This window comes from Hermetia illucens, chromosome 3, assembly GCF_905115235.1.
Source record: "Hermetia illucens chromosome 3, iHerIll2.2.curated.20191125, whole genome shotgun sequence".
NCBI lineage: Eukaryota > Metazoa > Arthropoda > Insecta > Diptera > Stratiomyidae > Hermetia > Hermetia illucens.
In genome coordinates, this window is record NC_051851.1 from 110217502 (window position 1) to 110238877 (window position 21376).

General features: G+C 41.1%; 1 protein-coding gene across 4 annotated transcripts in view; it reads left to right on the forward strand.

Moving 5' to 3' along the window:
- The window catches only part of LOC119652876 (lethal(2) giant larvae protein), a 146331-nt gene that overhangs the window by 113587 nt on the left and 11368 nt on the right, over positions 1-21376 (forward strand). For all 4 annotated transcript variants that reach the window (XM_038057237.1, XM_038057240.1, XM_038057236.1 and 1 more), the window contains 3 exons: positions 9264-9369; positions 9421-9973; positions 10021-10412. In XM_038057237.1, the coding sequence (XP_037913165.1) occupies positions 9264-9369; positions 9421-9973; positions 10021-10412 (1051 nt within the window). The remainder of the gene's footprint in view (positions 1-9263; positions 9370-9420; positions 9974-10020; positions 10413-21376) is intronic.

Consider the following 21376-nt stretch of genomic DNA (forward strand, 5'->3'; position numbering starts at 1 on the left):
GTTTTTACAAATATTTTTTTGAGATTGCTCGGCCATTTATTATTGGATTGCTTGATTATTTTTTGGTTTTATTCTCTGAACTTGTCTTTAAACATCTAAAGAATCGATTTTTTGGTTTTAGTATTTTGAAAGCAGAATATGTTGAGGGTATAATGCCGAAATTTGACACTGAAAATTCAAAATATTTACCAAATTACAGCAAATGCAATAGCAGGCGCCATGTTGACGTACATACTCAACGAAAATGATTTCTTATTTTTATTCAGGATTTTCAATGAAAAATAGGCGAGATTTTTGAAAGTTTTACAATTATAATCAACGATAACAACTATACAAAATAAGAAAACGTTTGAAATATTGGCTCCAGAATACTACAAGTGGAAATGTGCTTCCCGCCAACAACACATCTTTTTCTAGAGAAGCTCAGTTTAATCTCAAAAGCAAACACAAACAGGCGTCACATAGGAGAAACCTAGTTGTATACAGACGTCGGCTGTACGTAGGCCAAACAAAAGGCATCATGAGACCATAAGAGTCATCGTGTACCATTATAGCCGCCTTCAGTGTCCTATGCCAGCGTTCCAGCATCCCATTGCATTGTGGGTGGTATGCAGTTGTCCGAGGGCGTTTGAAGCCTAGAACAGGACAGACACGAACTGAATTCTCTGGTTAATAATGACTTCGGCTGGAACTCCAAAGCTTGGGATCCATTCCCGACAAAGGGGCTCGACGCACGATTGTGCGGAAATGTCCGTCAGAGAAATTGCTTCAGGCCATCACGTGAACCTATCGATGATTGTGAGGCAATACTTGAAGCCATGCGAATCTCGCAAGGGGCCAATTATGTCGATAGGGATCGTGTGAAAACACTTTGTAGACCCAGGGAATGAGTCTTCTTTCTGTACGTGCTTGGTAACTTTAACTTCTGGCAAGCGACCCACGTCTGGCCCACCAGTTAACATTCTTATTCATTTCTAGTGAGTAGCCGATTCGTTATCCGAATGCCTGGGTGTGTTAGGTCGTGTCCTGCATGGAATACTTCCTTGCGAAAAATAATCGGAATATATGGCCTGCGTCCCTTTCCAGAGGCCTCGCATAGTATTTTGGAGGTTGAGCCGAAAAGGGGAAATTCGAGAAATTTGTATTTGGGGTTGCCTCTGAGGTATTGAAGCACAGTTTCATCCACCTGTGCGTCGGCGATTGTCGAAAAATTGGCCATGGCAGGAATTTCGACCTCTGAAATCCGTAACAAAGCGTCTGCAACTACATTGTCCTTGTCGGACACGTGCTGAATGTCCGAAGTAAAAAGTTCAGGTGCCGAATTTGGTGAGGAGACGCTTTGTCGGACTTCTGCTTAGAAGCGAAGGTAAGAAGCTTGTGGTGCGTGAAGACTATGAAGGCAGGCCTTCTGGGAAATTTCGGAAGTATTTGATTGTTGTGTACGCGGCCACTGTATTCTTTCTGATTGTTAAGTGTTAATAAATCATGGTGACGGCTAACAGAATATCATTCCTGATCCAATAGCTCCTAAAAAAATCAGCTAATACGGATAGCACACCGATCACAAACCACCGAAATCAGTTGCTGTTGGGAATTATCGATTCAATTCATGGAACATTGAATTTTCACGATGTTCTCGTTTAGCAACATCCTCAATTCGTCAAGTAAGAGGAGGGTTGTTTTGCAATTCGTACACATATATGTACAAACGTGGTGGCTGCAGGCCGAAATTACAAATTGAGATGCGCACAAATGTATGTGCCTACTACGAGCTGGACTACCCTCCATTTAGAAACTTACATATTTAGATATCCGTAATTCGTAAGTGGCAATTATTTATATGCACGTACTGTGTGAGTCAATTGCCCATTCATCTATTTGCTTCTGGCTCTCACAAGACCATCGAAGACGCCTCTCTCCCAGTTTTTCCATGATCGATGCAGCCCCATACCTATCGCGGATATCATTTCGAATGTGATCAAAATATGTCACGCCACTAGTCCAACGCAACATCTTCATCTCCATTACCGCAACACACCGTTCATTGTCTTTTATAGTCGGCCAACACATTGCGGTAAATGTTTGGATTTGAGACATTCATTGATACATCGATGACAAACAACACCAGTTGTGGAACGCCACCTCCTCCAGAATGCGTGGAGCAGTTTCATAACGTAGTTCTCCATTGGCTGATAGCATTGACCTGAGATGTTTAAATCGCTCAGTTCTGGGCAAGTCATTGCCGCTGAGAGGGCATCTGCATAAAGCAGCGTACAGGGCGCTGGACGTTGGATGTCCCGTGTGGCGGTGTCGATAACAAGAACAAAGAGGAGTGGTGAGAGGGCACTTCCTTAATGAACACCAACAGAGACACGAAGCGGTTTTGATACACCCGCTGCACTTCGAACTTTACTCTTCAAATCGTGGTAGAGCAATTGAACCCAGCGCACAAGTTTTTCTGGTACTGTTGTCGTAAAGTATACCAGATGAGTTCGTGTCGCACACGGTCAAACGCTTTCTCTCAATCCAGTAATGCAATGTAAGGCGCGGTGTATTGCGTCAGTAGTTCCGCAGTTGTTGACAAATCCGGGTTGATTCACGGTTATTCAACGATTTCGCGAATACGGTTGTCAAGAATGCGTTCAAAAATCTTTATGGTATGGGAAAGTAACCGGATCGGACAGTAACTTGAACATTCCGGTGGACTACCTTTCTTTTTCCAAATTGGAACTGTAGTACTTTCTTGCAAGTCAGATGGTGTTCTACCTTCCTGAATAACCCGATTAAAGAATCCACAGAGCCACATTGTTAGGTCTCTTCGCATTCCAGAGCCCGATATTATCAGATCCTGTGGCTTCCCCCCATTTCATTCGTTTCGTTGCTTCCTTGACTTCAGTTGCGTGACACGTGGAACTACTTCAAGCGTCGGCAATGATTGTAGAAGACAATGTAGACAATGAATAAATTCTTCAGTTGAAATCTGTCTGTCGGTAAGCAAAATCCCGTTCTTGTCATTAACGCAACAGAAGTGTGGGATATCCTGTGTGTTCGTGTCGGGTTTTGCCAAATCGATACAGATCTCTCTCATCATGCTGAGTATTCAATTTATCGCAAAGATTTTTGTAATGGTCTGCTCGGGTGACAGCGATCGCTTTTGCTTCCCGGTTGGCATTCTTATAAATTTACAAATTAACGAGCGTTTTATCGTCGAGAAACTTGTGGCAGAGGCGTTTCTTTTCACGGAAATTCATTTCAACATCATCATTCTAAAGCCAAGTATGTCGGTTGATGAACCGCTTACCTATCTTAATGTTTCGAGGGTTGCAGACGCCGCTGTGTGGATCGTGTCTTTACTTTGGTTCCACGATTCTTCCACATTCGTAATGGTTGGTAATCGCGTAAGTGAGATCATTTCTTCTTTCTTCTCACGAAATCGCCACCATTTAATGCGCGACGGGCCAATGCATTCCTCACGCGATTTTATCGGGGGCTCGAATCGCAGGACGACAATCGACGACCGATGTTGAGGTGCGATGATCTCAGGAACGGCTTTGCAATCAATGATGGTGGTAAAATGTCAGCGTCTTATGAGAATATATTCGATTTGCGTTTTACTGTTCCCACTATAAAATGTAGAAAAACTAGACAATCCTTTGATGAACTATGTATTCATAAGCATGAAAGTGTCTAGAAAACCGATTATACGCTCGCCATCCTCATTGCGCGTTCCAAACCCCTTTCCCCCATGGCACCTGTTATCATCTACCTTTTCACCCACATGACCATTAAGGTCGCCGGAAATGATGATGTAGTCATCAACAGGCATATTACAGGTCTTTGCATCAAGAAGTTGGCAGAAGGTATCTTTCTCGGCATCAGGTCGACTTGTCTGTGGCGCGTACGCGGTGAAGAAATGAATATAATGGTGAGCTTCATCAGTCGGTCATCAAATCGTTCGACTTCTTTAATGTCATAACGAAAACCCTTTGAGATGGCAATGCCAACCGCAAATTGAGTATGTGGGCCGCAAAAATAGGAAAGTTTGTGGCCATTTTTATCGCGTTCGTGTCCGAATGTTTTTGTCACCAAACAAACGGGTTTCTTGCAGGGCGCAGATATCAATGCGCCTTTCCCGAAGGGCTGTTGCGAACATCTCGGTCTTTCCAATTAGGATGCCAATATTAAGCGCGCAGACACGTATTTCTTTTGCTTGGACTAACTTACTTACGTCCATGCGTTAAGAACCCTTGCCCATTTCTCGACACGACGGGGCCCGTCCTACCTCGTCGACTGAGATGAACGGGCTAGCATTTTTCCGTTGCTTGTTACTCGATTTGATCATGTTGTTTCTAACGACATTGGATGCATTTTCCTGGATGACCTTTCGCGAGACCTGTCACCAAGAGAGATGAGTAGGATTTAGCATAGTGGAATAACTCCAACTATACTTTATCTCTTTCCCTGATCTCATCATTTTATTTCCTGTTTTATTGAGGCTAGTACAAAGTACGTTGCCTCAAACCCTCCTCCTTTACCTGTGTTTGGGACCAGCATGATATGTTAATCGCGTGGCGGAGTTTTAAATTACAATTATTTTATCATATCGTAATTATTGAATTATAATCTGTCTTCTTTTTCCTCAGCCTTTGTCCCGTTCACATGCGGTCAGCGCCATTTGGCTCTATCAAATGCCGTATCTATATAATAATATATATAATTATAAAATATATATAAAATCCTTTTTTTCGGTTGACGGACGACTTCTTTCTCCCCGGTTGCTCCGCTGGCCCTATGGCTGTCAACCCGCTACAAACAGGTAGGCGAGCTACCTTGGCGAGTGAGTTTCAAATTGTGGTGAGTTACGCTATTTTGGCGTGGGGCTCTGATGAATATGCGCTAAGCGGCTCCAACCTGCTACCAGGAGGTAGGCGAGCCACCCAGGCGAGTGAGCTTCGAGTCGTGGTGAGTTGCGCTATTTTGGTGTAGAAGTCGGATGAATCTCCGCTATGGGGCTCCAATCTGCTGCGCCTCCAAAGTAGCACGTGCGCAACAATGAGATCTCCCTGTAGTTTTCGCAGACGATTACCCTTTTTGTATACTGGACAAATTACACTTTTCCACCATTGTCAGGTATTTGTTCGGTTGTCCAGATTCTATTGATTGGTTTGCAGATTGGACTTGTAAGTAAACACTTCTCTCGGCTGGGATACCATCGATTCTGGGAGGTTTATGTGATTTTAATTTAAATAAAGCTGCCTCTACTTCGCACAAAGTCGGGATGTGTGCACTTGTTCTCCGTTTGTGTCATCCGGAATGACGAAGGGGTGGAAATGTGTCGCCGTTGGGTTCAAGAGGTCTTGAAAAGGTTGAACTCATCTTACTTTTATATGAATCGCGTCGCTGATGATATTGCCATTCTGATCTCGATCTTGGTTTAAAACCTATCCTCATCTGTTTCACTGTGCTTTTTACTCAAGCTGTTGTCTCTTAATTTTTCGTCACATTTCGTTATTACTTTCCTTAGGACCAGGACCAGCATGAGGTAGTGCGTCCAAATGTGATTATGGACAAGCCCTTTTAATCGTATCATCTTTCGACTTTTCCGCATTGATTTTAGGAGTCCAGCTCATATGGATGTGGGTTTCGTCATTACTTTCCTCAGCAACAGGATCGGCATCAGGTAGTGCTTTTAAATGTGCCGTGATTGTTGATATGTAAGCCACTTTGACCGTGTCGTCTTTCAACTTTTCCACATTGATTTTAGGAGTCCAGTTTCTGTGACTGTTTTTGGCTATTTGACAACAGAATTTCCCTCTAACCAGAAAATGGTCCGAGTCATAGTTAGCACCTCGTAGCGTCCTCACGTCCAATAGGTTTGATGTAGCTCTTCCTTCGACGAGGACGTGGTCGACTTGCTTGAATGTCCGCCCATCTGGTGATGTCCTTGTCGTTTTATGTATGTTCTTATGGGGGAAGAAATGGAGCTTACGATTAAATTGTTGCTGCTGGTGAAGGCGATAAGTCTTTAGCCATTATCGTTTGTTTCATTATGGTGACTGCCCTCCTGATATGCCTCAATGGAACAGTTCATTGTCAATTTTAGCGTCCCCCAATAATATTCTGTCCGGTCGAGTGTAGAATTTACCTTTAATGACATCATCTTCGTCCTTCTTTGGAGCATGACAAGCCTTTTGAAATCTCGGCTTCGCTCCCACAAATCCCAATCCATGTATATAAATTCCGACAAGCGGAAAAAGTGTTAATTTTTCTACGTTGAAGACATTATCATTGATTTAAAATGTGTAATGACATGAAAATATTACAAACTTTCATGTCATTAGAGACCAACTACAAAAAAAGTACAATTATAGAATCTTGGGGAGGTGAAAAATTGTATCGATATCAAAATCAACCACCAAAAGCACGCAACACATCTGACTACATTCGAAATTTACAACTGTATGAGAATTGAGGGAGTCATGAGTGCACATCAACTGATGACGGACCGGACCACTTGCGAAGTAATTTACTTCCCCTCTTGTAGTTCACGGCTCCCTCTTTTTGGGTTAACTTATTCAAAAAATTGACTGACAGTTGCGTCTTCGGCAGAACTCCTCAGATATTGCCTCACTTTTGCTCTGGGAGCAGCGTGACTGAAAGCGGCGCCGGGTGGTAATCGCTCCATTTATATATAATCGCAAACACGACATGAGTGCGAATTATATTCAAGTGAAATCCGCTGTATGACATAAACTAGGCCTCAATTGCTTTTGAATTGACTTATTGCAAATGAATGAAAGTTGCTTGCAACCAAAAACAAATTCCTTTTTGTGAACTTATCGATTCTCTCACATACTAAGCCCTGAGGATTTTTCCAGACATTTCATATGCTATAAACAATCTTAGCCAATATACAAACAGTCATAGGAAAATTCATTGATACCTTCTAATGTTTGGAGGATATTGATAGCTAGGAGAAGCAGTACATTCGGGTTGACTTTGTACTGGCGTAACGTTTGAAAAACTTACGAATTCGTTATGCAATTAAATGCCAATTTATAATCAGTGCAGACTCGAGATATTTTTTTTAATGGATAGCTTTTTCACCGAATATAGCCATGTGGGGTAATAAATAAAAGGTATCGATTAGTATTTTTCAAAGCTGGTCTCAGTTCTGACATTTAATGCATAAGAGGAGGGGGAAGGCGGGGCTGAAAATTGGTCATTTCTTTCACGGATTTGTTCCCAGAGTCCACCTGAACGAAATGCCACTACCCTCCATACCAATTTTTTTCAAAATAAAGCTAATAATAGTATGTTACTATAATTTTTAGTAATTGACTGCAAAAACCCCCCTAAGTTCATCATAGAATCATGAAATTGCAGCAGGCGAAAGTTGTCGTTTCTGTGCAAATTCTAAGACTTTGAATGTCAGTACCATGCGAAAGTGAATTTTCTGACAGAATATATGCATACACATTACGTGCTAGGTACTAATGAAATAAATGTCCACTTAAATGCTTTTATATAAGAAATACACAAAACCTTTCACACTTGAACCGCCGAGTTTTTCGTTTCTCGACTTGTTTGAATCTGTTTAAATGAAAATTTTTGTACTTACTAACAATGTTGAACTCCTAGTGTGAAACGTATGAGGTTAGCTATATATATTACTTTCTAGAGCAAATTATTTGTGCAAATGGCTCTAGAAAAAATTCGAAGAGTCCTTCTGGTTTCCAGGCTATTGTAGGTAAAAACACTGTAAAATCAGTGAACTCCATACCCAGGAGTGATTTGCTCCTTTGGTCAGCTGTAAAAATCGATGAAATAATGCAAATGGTTAAGCTAAACCGGCGTTCAATATCAGGAGATAGCGTAGGTATTAAACGTCAACCACGTGACAGTTTGGAATCATCTAAAAAAAGCATTCTACTCAAAGAAGCTCGATGTTCGGGTGCCACATGAGTTAATGGAAAGAAATTTGATGGGCAGAATTAGTATCAACAAGCGATCCTGCTCAAAGACAAATGACCTTCCACAGACGACTTCAAAGCCTGGATTGACGGCAAACAAGATTATGTTGAGTAATTGATGCATTTGGAAGGCAATTAATTATCCATTATGAACTGCTACAACGTACTGTGTACAACTCGACCGTTTAACCGAACCAACCTAGAAAGAGCGAATAGAATTGACTAACGGAAAACGTCTTATCTTAAATCATGGCAATGCGAAGCCCTACAAAAAAATGAACAAATTGATAACATTGGTTGGGAAGCTTTAATGTAACCACCGTATAATCCGTACATTGCACCGTCTGACTTCCATTTGCTTCGGTCTCTGCGAATCTCTCTTAATGGTAGAAAATTGACCGACCAAAGAGCCGATTGAAATAAATCATCAATACATCACAGAAGTTCTACACCGATGGAATTATAAAGCTACCCGACTGGTGGCAAAATGTTGAAAGATAGTAATAACCAATATCTACTGGATTGCTTGCATAGCCGCAAAACACGTTCCGTGGGGGCGATAGCAATAATTTTTTTTATTTCTTTGTTTCAAATTAGGAGATTTTTACAACGCAAGTAGGCTACCTTTGTTTTAAAGTACCGACCGATAGTAGGATGTAAGAAGCATTGGATATTTACCTTTCTTCAGGATCATCGTTATTTACAATACGACAATTTCCAGGATTTGAGAAAGTAGTCAAGGCGTAAGACGCCATCAAATAAATGTGTGAGCTGGATGATGGCCGAGACTATTGACTGTTGCACTATTGAATTATTATCGACACAGTAGGGTCCAGAACAAATTAGTTATGTAAATGGTTCCCGAAAAATAATGCACAGTTGAATTTTCAACTATGTGCAATCGGAACTATCGTGCACTCAAGGTTTCCCCATTGGGACACATAAAACCTTTCATACCTGAAGGTGCCCAGTTTGGTAAATAAATTCCGCAATATGACGCTTCATTTCTGAGATGATATTTCCCTTTAACAATCGTTCGTGTTCGGCATATGTTCGTGGGTTTGCACAGTTTTGCTTCTGCTAATTACTATGTGCAAACGTAGTATAGATTGTAAATATACTCAATTGAAAATAGTCTGAACATCCTATTGGAAAAAAAAAGAATAACGTCTTTATCTGAATGGTGATTAGGTTTGGTAAATAGATGTTTATTTTGAATAAATTCATTTTTCAAAACATTACTTCCATTTGAATGTAGTGCTTTATTAACTTATTTATATTTGTGAATAGACCGAAGCACGCCCTGTTGAAAGGCAAGTAGAGGCGCGACCTATAGATGATGCAATGAGCTCCATGGTGAGATGTCTTGTTTTTGCGAAGACATTTATAACGAATGGTAACTTAAAATTATAAATATATATCATCTTGTAATTTTTGAATATTACAGTCCACACGGCTACGCCAACTTTATGGGTTGCCACTAATTCGAGTTGTGTGTCTATTTTTATTCTTCATATGCCTAAAAATCAAAACAATACCGAATCTAGAGAAATGATTACCGCACAATTAGCTAAAGAAATTCAAATGAAACATCGTGCTCCGGTAGTAAGTATTTTAATATTCGACCAAGCCGGGTCGCCCGTTGAGTCGCAGACAACGGCATCAGGGCTGCATCGTGTTCTTATTGCTTCAGAAGAACAATTTAAGGTGTTTTCTCTACCTCACCTGAAGCCAATAACAAAGTACAAACTAACAGCACATGAAGGCGCACGCGTTCGACGGGTAGCATTTGCGGAGTTTTCTTGTCATTTATCACCAGAAATGCAGCAACTTGGTCTAAGCAAAGTAGCCAACGCCAGCACGGATATGCAATCTAATGTAGAAAATCATAAGGAAGTTGGACTCTTATGCTTAACTAATCTTGGTGACTGCTTGGTCCTGTCGATTCCAGAGTTAAAGAGACAATTAAATATTGCAGCAGTGCGTCGGGAAGATATTAAGTAAGTTTGCTTGTTAAGATATAAACATATTCACAATTTGGTTTTAGTGGCATATCGTCGTTCTGCTTTACGAATTCTGGAGAAGCTTTATTCATGATATCTTCCTCGGAGTTACAACGTATCAGCTTATCAAAAACAAACGTTACCACACCGACGGGAGTAGTTGATTTAGAGCCACTTCCTGAAAGAATCGTTGGGAATAATTCGTCTCTTCATGAAAACGATTCGGTATCATCTAAGCAAGAAGAGGGTGATGTGCATGAGGATTTCAAAACACAACAGGAAAAAAATATTGAGAATGTAACTAATGGAGATGCATCACATGGTATGGCTAACGACACAATTACTAGTTCAGTTGGGGACATAACTGTGGATTCTGTAAAAGACCACTTAAATACAACTACCACCCTTTGCTCTACAACCACTGAAGAAACTGTTGGTGAGTACAAATATTTTTTATTGGCTTTTCATTATAGGATTTTTGATAAAGCAAAACCTTATTAAAGTCGGGTTATTGTCTGTCTGTCTGGGGGGGGGGGGGGGGGTCAAATCTGATGTTGCAAAATTGGTTTGTTCGTAGACGAAAACAACCCCCTAGGGGGTCCGAAAAGCCTAATAATAAATTGCCGACTGCAGATAATAGTTAGATGTGGCAAGGAATTTTGATTATAATAAACTTATCTAACAAATAGCAAATCGGAATACCAGCTGGATGCTTCAGATCTATGGGTTTTGTGTTCATCTTATATTAGAAATTCTATGCCCTTTTTTGCCATTCGTATATACACAAATGGTATTCGATATTGTACTATTCCCGCAAAAAAATCCATAATATTTTTTCATATATTTCGAAACCCTAAATCATATGTAATTACACATTAGAGACATAATTATTATGCTCATCAAACAAACACACATAACCTATTACCGCTTAATGGAACGTATAGTACATACATACATAATTCTTCTTTTTCTTCAGCCTTTTTCCCGTTCACAAGCAGGGTCGGGTCGTCGCGATCGATTTCGCCATTTCATTTTATCAAATGCCTGACCTGGATGCAGTCGCGAAGCTTTTAAATCCACTTCCAGCGTATCAAGCTACAGTTGTTTCGGCCGACCTTTTGGCAGTTCGCCATCGACTTCGATGTTGAGACTATTCTTGGCAAGTGAATTCTCGTTGGCACGAATTATGTGACCGTAACTTCGAAGACGCCTCTCTCGCAATTTTTCCACGATCGGTGCAACCCCATATTGACCGCGGATATCCTCAATACGGATGTGATCAAAACGTATCACGCCACGAGTACAACGCAGCATCTTCGTCTGCATTACCGCAAGACACCGTTCATTGTCCTTTATAGTTGGTCAACACTCAGAAGAGGGTGACAGGACGGACGACATTGCAGTAAATTTTAGATTTGAGACGTTCGTTGATATGTCGATCACAAAGAACACCAGTTGTGGAACGCCACTTCATCCAGATTGCGTTAATCGTGAAGCAATTTCATAACGCAGTTCTCCATTGGCTGATAGCATTGACCCGAGATATTTAAATCTCTCAGTTCTAGGCAGATCACTGCCGTTGACAATGATTGTGCCTGTTTCATGGGGATCGGTCGTCAAAAATTCAGTTTTGTTTAGATTCAATCTGAGACCGTGTTGCATGAGGCCATCATTCTATTTTTAGACCAGTTTCTCGAGATCATTTTTGCTATTAAACGCTAAGAAAACATCATCTGCATAAAGCAGTGTATATTGCGCGTTGGATGCCCGGTGTGACGGTGTCCATAGCAAGAACAAAGAGATGTGGTGAGAGGGCGCTTCTTTGATGAACGCGAACTGAGACACGAAGCGGTTTTGATACACCCGCCACATTTCGAACTTTACTTTTCGGATCATGGTAGAGCAACTAAACCCAGCGCATAAGTTCTTCTGGCATGAAGTGTTGTCGTAGAGCATACCAGATGAGTTCGTTTGGCACACGGTCAAACGCTTCCTCTAGATCCAGAAATGCAATGTAAAAAGGGCAATGCTTTTCACTGTGATTCACAATGAGTAACCGCACAGCGTGTATTGCGTCAGTAGTTCTGCAGTTGTTGACAAATCCGGCTTCATTCACCGTTATTTCAACGATTTCGCGAATACGGTTGTGAAGAATGCGTTCAAAAATGTTCATGGTATGCGAAAGTAATCGGACCAGACGGTAACTTGAACATTCTGCTTGATTATCTTTCTTTTTCCATATTGGAAATGTGGTTCTTTCTTGCCAGTCAGATTGTTTTCTACCTTCCTGAATACCCCGATTAAATAATTCAGTGAATCGCAGCGTTGGGTCCCAGTTCTTCGCTTTCCAGAGCTCAGATGCGATGTCGTCAGGTCCTGTTGTTTTTCGCGATTTCATTTATTGCCTCCTCGACTTCAGTTGCTGAGACAGTTAAGTCCTTGAGGGTTTTACGTGAGCACTGTGTGGAAGACATAATCCCACGGTCTTCTTAGGACAGAGATTGATTTTGTAACCACAATTAGAGCCCTGCTGTGACAAGCAACAACGGTACCAGTCTATACCAAGTTCATGGCTTAGCATACATACTGGTGGATGCAAGCAACCGAGCTATACTCACATACAACGGGAGTTCACTCAAAGTATGAGATGGTACCAGTATACCCCTGGTAAGGTTTCGTGACCAAATTGCCACTTCAGATGAATACTCGTGCAGACTCGGGTCTGATCGCCCTGATTAGGCCTTTGGAGCATTCGCCTACTGAATCACGGCCGGCAAGCCAAAGTAAATACAGCGTCTCCCGGTGCCACCACTATGGAGGTTCTCCTCGGCCACTTGGTTTTGGTTTGGCCGACAAGGTTGCCGTCCCGTCTTCCTCACCGCCACCTCTGAGCACCAAGTAGCCAGGTGGAACTGCTCCAAATGTCGGCAATGATTTTGGAAGTGGAGGATGAACAAGTTCTTCTGTTGAAATCAGCGCGAAATGTGCTCGCCATTTATCATCTTGTCTTTCTTATCATTAACGCAACAGAAGTGTTCGATATCCTGTGTGCGTTCGTTTCGATTTTTGGCGGGTCGATACGGATCTCTCTCGCCATCCCGGGTGTCCAGTTTATCGTAAAAATTTTTGTAATGGGCCGCTCGGGTACAACGATCGCTTTCTATGCTTCCCAGTTCGCGTTCTTGTAATTTTGCCTATTGGCCAGCGTTTTATCGTCGAGAAACTTGTAGTAAAGACGTTTCTTGTCGCAGACCTTCATTTCAACATCGTCATTACAAAGCCAAATATCTCGGTTGATGTATCGCTTACCTGGCTTGGTGACCCCGAGGGTTGCCGACGCCGCTTTGTGGATCGTATCTTGCATTAGGTTCCATAATTTTTCCACATTCGTAATGATTGGTAATCGTGTAAGTTAGATTTTCTTCCTTTTTCGCAAGAAATCGCCACCATTTAATGCACGACGGGCCAATGCATTCCTCACACTGTTTTATCGGTGGCTCGAATCGCAGGACGGCAATCGACGGCCGATGTTGTGGTGCGATGGTCTCATAAGGAACACCTTTGCAATCAGTGACGGTAATAAAATGTCAGCTTCTTATGAGAATATACCCGATTTGCGTTTTACTGTTCCCACCATAAAATGTAGGAAGACGCGACCATCGTTTGATGAACCATGTATTCATAAGCATGAGGTCTTAAGTGTACGGAAAATCGATTGTTCGCTCGTTATCCTCATTGCGCGCTCCAAGCCCTTTTCCCCCATGGCACCTGTTACCGTCTGCCTTTTCATATAGTCATCAACAGGCCCCGTAGAAGTCTCTTCATCGAAAGGATCATTTCTGGGAATCAGGTTGACCTATCTGTGGTGCGTATGCGGTGAAGAAGTGAATAGTACGATCAGATTATATAATATTGAGCTTCATTAGCCGATCATCAAATCGTTTGACTTTTTTAGTGGCGTCACGGAAACCCTCTGAGATGACAATGCCAGCACTGTTTTGAGTATGTAGGCTAGCAAAAGAGAGAAGCTCATAGCCATTTTTACCCAGTTCGCCTTCTATGTCGCAACTTTTGGCATCAGCACATCGGGTTTCTTGCAGAGCGCAGTTATAAATGCGCCTTGCGAGTTTCTCGGTCTTTCCAGTTAAGTTGGCAACATTTAGCGTGCATGCACGTATTTGTTTTGCTCGAACTAACTTACGTCCTGACGCCGTCCATGCGTCATGCCCATTTCTCGACAGGACCGGGGCCTGTCTTGCCGCGTCGACTGAGATGGACGCTCTAGCATTGTTCCGATGCTTGTTACTCAACCCGATCATCTTCTTTCTAAGGACATTGTATGCATTTTCTTGGTCAACTTGTCGTTTAGCATAGTGGAATAACTCCAACTATACTTTATTTATCTCTTTCTCTGATCTCATCATTTTATTTTTGTTTTACTGAAGATAGAACAAAGTACGTTGCCTCAAACCCTCCTCCTTCACTTGGGATTGAGACCAGCATACTATGCTAATGCTTAGTAGGACGTACATATTGATTGTATATATCTAAAAATCTCCACTTTACTCCGCCCAAAAGCATCTAGGCAAATTGAATACGGCTGGTAAAAACGTACATACATATATACCCAAGTGAATTGTACACTACCCGCAAATTTAATCAGCATATACACACATACACACTATAATACGAGTATGTCTGTCAAGAATAATTTTGACTTATATACAAATAACTAAAAGCAAGATAAACAAGTCGGGAAACCGGAAGCTAGACGCTTCAAGTATGAAAGGTTTTGTGCATTTCTTTTATCAAGAGATTTGGGTGTGCATTTGTCTCATTAGTACGTAGCACGTGATATATTCATATATTATGTGAAAATATCCACTTTTAAGGAATATTGGCATTCAAAGTCTCGAATTTGCAAAGAAGCGATAATTTTAAACTATTACAACTTTGTTATTAATAATGCGATTCTGAACAAACTTGGTAGGATCATACTCTATATTATAGCCTACATCGCTGCATTTCGTGGCACTAGGATGAATTTAAGGGAGGTTTCCCAGCGAATTACTGAACATTATGGTGTTGTACTATTATTAACTTTATTTGAACAGATATCGGTATGTAGAGTATTTCGGAATCTAGGCACCATATAGCAGCCTCTTGTTTTCTTTAGATTTTCCGGTTGGATAGTTTCTAAGAATGGGTCCGTTAAAGAAATGATCACTGTTAACCCCCAGCACTCCCCACATTTCCAACAAATATCAAAACTTAAACCGCTTCAAAAAGAGACCCTTCATTTGAAAATCCAAGCTCTCACTCCCTGCCCAATATAAAAAATAGGACTAGTTTCGAAAATTACTAACTGAGCTCCTTCATTTGATAACCCACGTGACCATATGCTGTGAAAGAAAATTTTCTATCTCGTTTTCGCATGTATGGGGAGCGCCCCCTGAATTCAACAGAGAATGGCGTCATGTTAAGAAATTCATAGTCCACACGTTCTTAGCAAATTTCATGACCGACATGACATTGAAGCCGTTTCCGAATAATCAAATGTGAAAGACAGATAGACGGACGGAGAGACATTGAATCGATTTTTACAAGGTAACTTTAAAAATGGATATTAGTATATACATATATCAATTTGCCAGCACCGACTGAACTGAACATTAGCCTAACGATAGCAATATACATCCATATTGCGACACGAGGCCTAGGTCCCCATGCTGAGACAAAAGTCTGCTGCACAGCCCATAAGATGTGAGGGTACATTTCATCTTTGCCTCTACATGTTTCTTTCAAAGAAGCTTCTTAGTTAGAATATTTCCTATATTTTTCTTTTCTTCGGAAGATAAAGACTTTTTCTTTGTAAAAAATACTCTGGCAGAGCTAGCAACTTGCGTGACGAATGTATGTATGTATGGGACAGATAATGCCTCGTTGCCAGTTGTCAGGCATTGATTCGTTGTCGCACACCTTCAGCATAAGTTGATGAACCGCCTTCATATTTAACCAATTCGGGTGTAATTCCATCGACTCCTGACGACTTATGATTTTTAAGCCGATGAATTGTATGGACTGTTTCTTCTATACTTGGTGGTGGCAATATTTGTCCGTCGTTTTCAGTTTGCGGGGGTTGTTCAGCAGTTCATCAAAATACCCAACCCATCGCTCGAATATGCCCATTCTGTCGGAAATCAGTTTTTCCTCTTTGTCTCGACAGGATGCGCATCGACGTTTGTAAGGCCTCCTGCTGATTTGTTGGTAAAACTTGCGCGCCTGGTGCGCTCCCTGTAATTTTCGAGTTCACAGACCTGTTGCTTTTCCGAGGCTCCCTTGTGAAGTCGCTTTTTCGCCCGCCAGAGTTCGTGATAAATCGCCGCGCGTGCCCGCGTTCTTTGAGAATACAACATTACTCGGTATGCGGCATACTTCCGTTCCGTTGCTAACTTACATTCATCGTAGAACCAGCCGTTCCGGCCCTTTTTGCGGCTGCGGCCAAGTATGTTTGTGGCCCTATTAATGATAAAGTTCTGCAGGTGATTGTGAAGATCATTTGTTGATGCTTCATCTCCAAGAGCTCTGTTGGCTGCGGTTATTGCCATATCCATTTCCCGCTTAAAGGCGTTGCGAAGGGTTTCAGTGTTAACTCTCACCTGATTGTCAGAAGGGATTCATCAAGGCTGAAAGGTGGCGACGTTCGATCAACATGTCAATTTGGTTGAAAGTGGTTCAGTCTAGAGAGGCCCACGTTTGTTTGTGGACCACTTTCCGTGCAAACCAGGTACTTCCAACAAACATTTTGTGACACTGCTAATTGAATAATCCGCAGTCCGTTATCATTTGTATTTTAATGTGAGCTATGGGAGCCAACGTATCGTCTGAATACGGGCTCGTTCCCTACTTGGCTGTTAAAATCCCCAAGTAATATTTTGATATCATACCTGGAACAAGCTTCGAAGGTTCGTTCTACTACCTCCTAGAGGTTATCCTTCTCCGACTCTGTAGGGCCGTGAACGTTAATGATGCTTATTTTTCTAAATTTGCCTCGAAAGCGCAGAGTGCATAGCCATTTGCTAATGTTTTCAAAGCCGATAACAGCAGGCTTCATATGCTGGCTGACTAACAAATCTACTCCGAGCACACGGTTTACTGGATAGCCACTATAATACATGGTGTAATGGCTTTTCTCCAGGAAATCGGTCCCTCTCCAACGCATTTCCTGTAACGCTGTTAAATCAGCCCTATAATGGGACAGAGTATCGGCTAGCTACTTAGCAGCTCCATCTTTGTACAGAGAGCTCAGGTTCCATGAGAAAATGTGCATATCATTATTTCGTTTACGTTGTTGGATTCGTCGTTGTGTTGTCAGTCCAGTCCGAGGTTCCTTTTGTTGCTTTGTAACAGGTTGTTTTCGGTGTGGGTATTTGTCAGCTCTACCCAAACCCCAACCTGGAGAACCAGTTGATACAATTTATTTGGTTTTTAGGCGCGGAAGACCCGCCTTCATCCTTCTCCGTCTGCAAATTTTTGTTAAGAAAGAGCTACCATCGGTCATCACTTGAAGATGGAGATAGTGTTTGGTAGTAGAGATGTTGGTGTTGGGCAAGCAGGCGTTTTCCAGGTTTTATGCTCCATCGTGGAACCGTCCACCCTGGAACCTATACTACCCTTTGACCGCCATTGAGTATTATGTATATTCTCCATTACTACATATTATATATATTTTTATAACTGTACAATGGTGGGGAAACCAGAAAGACTGGAGGTATTACTGAAGAAAGCGGAGAAGCGATCGTGAAGCGACCTAATGGACGAGAAAAAGGCAGGAATGTGAAACGGTCCTAAAAAGATATGATGATTCAGGTGCGAGCCTCTAATAGTATTTGTGCGATCTTTACAAAGGTTAGTCCATTGGTAACATCAGGAATTACGAAAGTTAGCAGCATCAAGCATGGTAATAGGCAATAGCTGCACACGACAAAAACTAGAGGCCTTCAATTGCAATGGCATTTAGAATGTATTGGATCATTTGTAGCAGATTTCGAAGCATGTAAAATTCTCCAAAATTCAAAGGACTGGGAATTGTTCCTTGCACAGGTCAAGTAACGGTCATCTGCAATCCCGTTCACCGTCAATCGAATGATTCATCTTCATAGCAACCCTGAGGTTCGTGATTTAAGAATAAACTTGGAAGTATTCCCTGCTTGTCGTGAAAGGTGACCAAAAGAGATAGAAATTTGGGAGCTAGCAATTCTGAAACTTAATTGCTACCGAAACGTTTCCGATAAGAATTGGCCTTGCGACTATGATCTTTGGCTATCGATTATAATTGGTTTCTGAAATGTGCACACATTCCTGGATAACGGCATTGAGGCCCCCCAGAATGCTCGTTTTCCCCAACTTCAGCCAGAATTCCAACGATGTAAACTCAGATGGTGAGACTCTGAAGAGTTTCTCTCTTCTTCGCACTGCGCTTCTGTACTCCGGAAAGTTTAGCCATTTTTGAAAAGTACGCTCTCATAACCTTTGAGCCAGTTTCTGATAGGATCTTGGCTGGGATATACCATTATTATGCATCAAAGAAAATTACCGATAATAGTGGGAAAATATGCCTTCTATGAGCAATTATACGAAATTGAGGAGAACCTTCCTAAAAGAGACATCATGATGGTGATGGATATCCAAATGCCAAGGTGTGTCAGAACTCACTTTGATCGAGCCTGTGATGCGGTGGCTTTTTATTTGTGACCATAACAACAACAGTGAAAGGTTTTTAGACTTCTACAACTTTAATCGCTTCGTTTGACGGTACACAGTTCAAGCTCAGTGGCACAGAGTCACTTGTGTTTTGCCTATTTGAAAACAAACTTCTAAGCCACCGAAACATCCGAATATGGACAGGTTCTCAGAACAGCACAAAATTATCTTTGTCATCAACACGCTCAAAAAAGTAAAACCGTCGACCTTGATGGTTTCCCAACTGACGGTAGCACTGAATTAGATGTCGCACAACGCATTAATAATAATAATCGTTGGCGCAACAATCCATATTGGATCAGGGCCTTGAAGTGTGTTAGAACACTTCATTCAAGATCGTAACTGTACACTACAGTATACTGTAGGAGGCAATGCGCTCGCCCGAGATTATTACTCTGATTTGACTCCGTTACTCATTCACAGTTGAGTCGACTGGTATCCGACGTCAAATCACGACACAAATCTCATTGCCACCAGCTTTGCTATAAGGCGCTTGACGTTGAATATCCTTTGTGACATTGTCTATAACAAGAAACAAATCGAGATACCGAAACCTAGGCGCTCCGGGTAAAAGGTTTTGTGTTCATATTAGATGAGGAACTCTCTGTACATGGTTTTCTATTCGTACATAGCTAAAAATGCAACATATTCCTTCATTAATTGCCAAATTTCAGATATACATATGTACATCAATATTTTGCTAATGCTAAATAAACAAAACGTTGCCTATCCAAATTGATCTGACGCATCTTCACATATTTACACTTTTCCCCGTGCACAAAAGAATATAAATATGTACTTAAAATAAATACTACTGGTGATAACGTACCCACAGCCATACATATACGTACATATGTCTGTCTCGAGTAATTAATACTGATATACAAATAACTAAAAATAGCTAAAAAAGAGAACGAAAATGTCCTTATGGTCCCCGCCGTTCATATAACTTCACTTTATATGATGATGATGTCATACACCTCTTAGAGTGCAATAAATTTTCGTGAAATGCAAAAATATGCCAATAACTTGTAAATAATAACTGGATTTCACTCAAACTTCCCAAAGTTATGTCTTATATTATCCCTTATACCAGTGCCAAATCTTTTACTTCTATTGGGAGCTTTCGGGAAAATTTCCAAAATACAGTAGTATGCTATTATTCACTTTATTTGAAGAGATGTCGGAGTGGGATGTATTTTGTGGCCTAGATTTGGTATAGATGCACCATCGTGATTTTTTTTCACATTTTTCGACTGGAGAGTTTCTGAGAACGAAACCTGTTTTTAGGGCACACATTTTAAATCCTCACTCTCATATGTTTCACTAAATATCAGAAATAAGATCAATTTCGAAAAATGCTAATCGAATTCTTTTATTTGATATCCCACATGATCATATTCGGAAAAAAAATGTATACCCCCCTTTCGTAAGCAGCCCTGCTTTAAACTGAGCACAAAATGGCACATATGTAAAGGGATTTACATACCACACTTTCTCACCCAATTTGGTGACAATTGGTTCAGCCATTTCCGAGTAAATCGGGTGTGACCGATATTGAATTAATTTTAAGTTTTGTGTGAAACAAGTCGAAATACCTGAAGTTCCCGCTTCGGGTATAAGGGTTTTGTGTTCATCTTATGTGAGAAGCTTCTACGCACATTTTTCCATCCAACATGTTCCTTCATATTTTTCCAAACAGACATATAGATTATCCTCACCCTAAACAAACAAACTGCCTGTTACCGAATACTGTACATATACATGCACGTATATCATTTGATCATATTTACATATATCCAATTTACTTCGTGTATTGGTATACAAATTACTAAAAAACTAAAACAAAATATTTCTTTGCGACCCCTCATTCATGTGAGCTCACTTTGTTGTGGTATTTACGGATTGATGTGTTATGATCACATACACGTTATAGAATCGACGAAATTCACAAAAAATGCCAAAGTTTGAACTTCTATAACTTTGTTAATAATAGTTGCATTTTCTTCAAACTTGACCAAATTATGCCTTATGTCTAATGTCAATGTCAAATTTTGTACTTCTAGAATGAACCTAAGGGGGGTAGCCGGGTAAATTTTTAAAATATGGAAATACACTATTATTAACTTTATGTGTGCAGATATCAAACCCGATGTATTTTGAGGAGTAGATTTCGTAGAGATATTCCACTGTGATGTTTTTCAGGACCTGCTTCACTTTTTGGGGCACACATTTTGAACCCTCACTCCTCTATGTTCCATCAGAAAGTACTAATCGAGCCCTTTCATTTAATATCCCACATGACCATCTTTTGTGAAAAAAAATTTACAGCCCCCCTTCACATGTATCGGGAGTGTTTGAACTACTTTAAAATAATATTGTGATTAAATGTGTGGTTTGTTCCAGAGCAAGGCTGTCGTACGGAAGGTCGCGGTTCAAATCTCACTGGTGGTAGTGGAATTTGTATCTTGATTTGACGTCGGATACCAGTCGACTCAGCTGTGAATGAGTACCGGAGTCAAATCAGGGTAATAATCTCGGGCGAGCGCAATGCTGACCACATTGCCTCCTAATGTACCGTTACGGTCTTGAATGAAGTGCTCTAACACACTTCAAAGCCCTGATCCAACATGGATT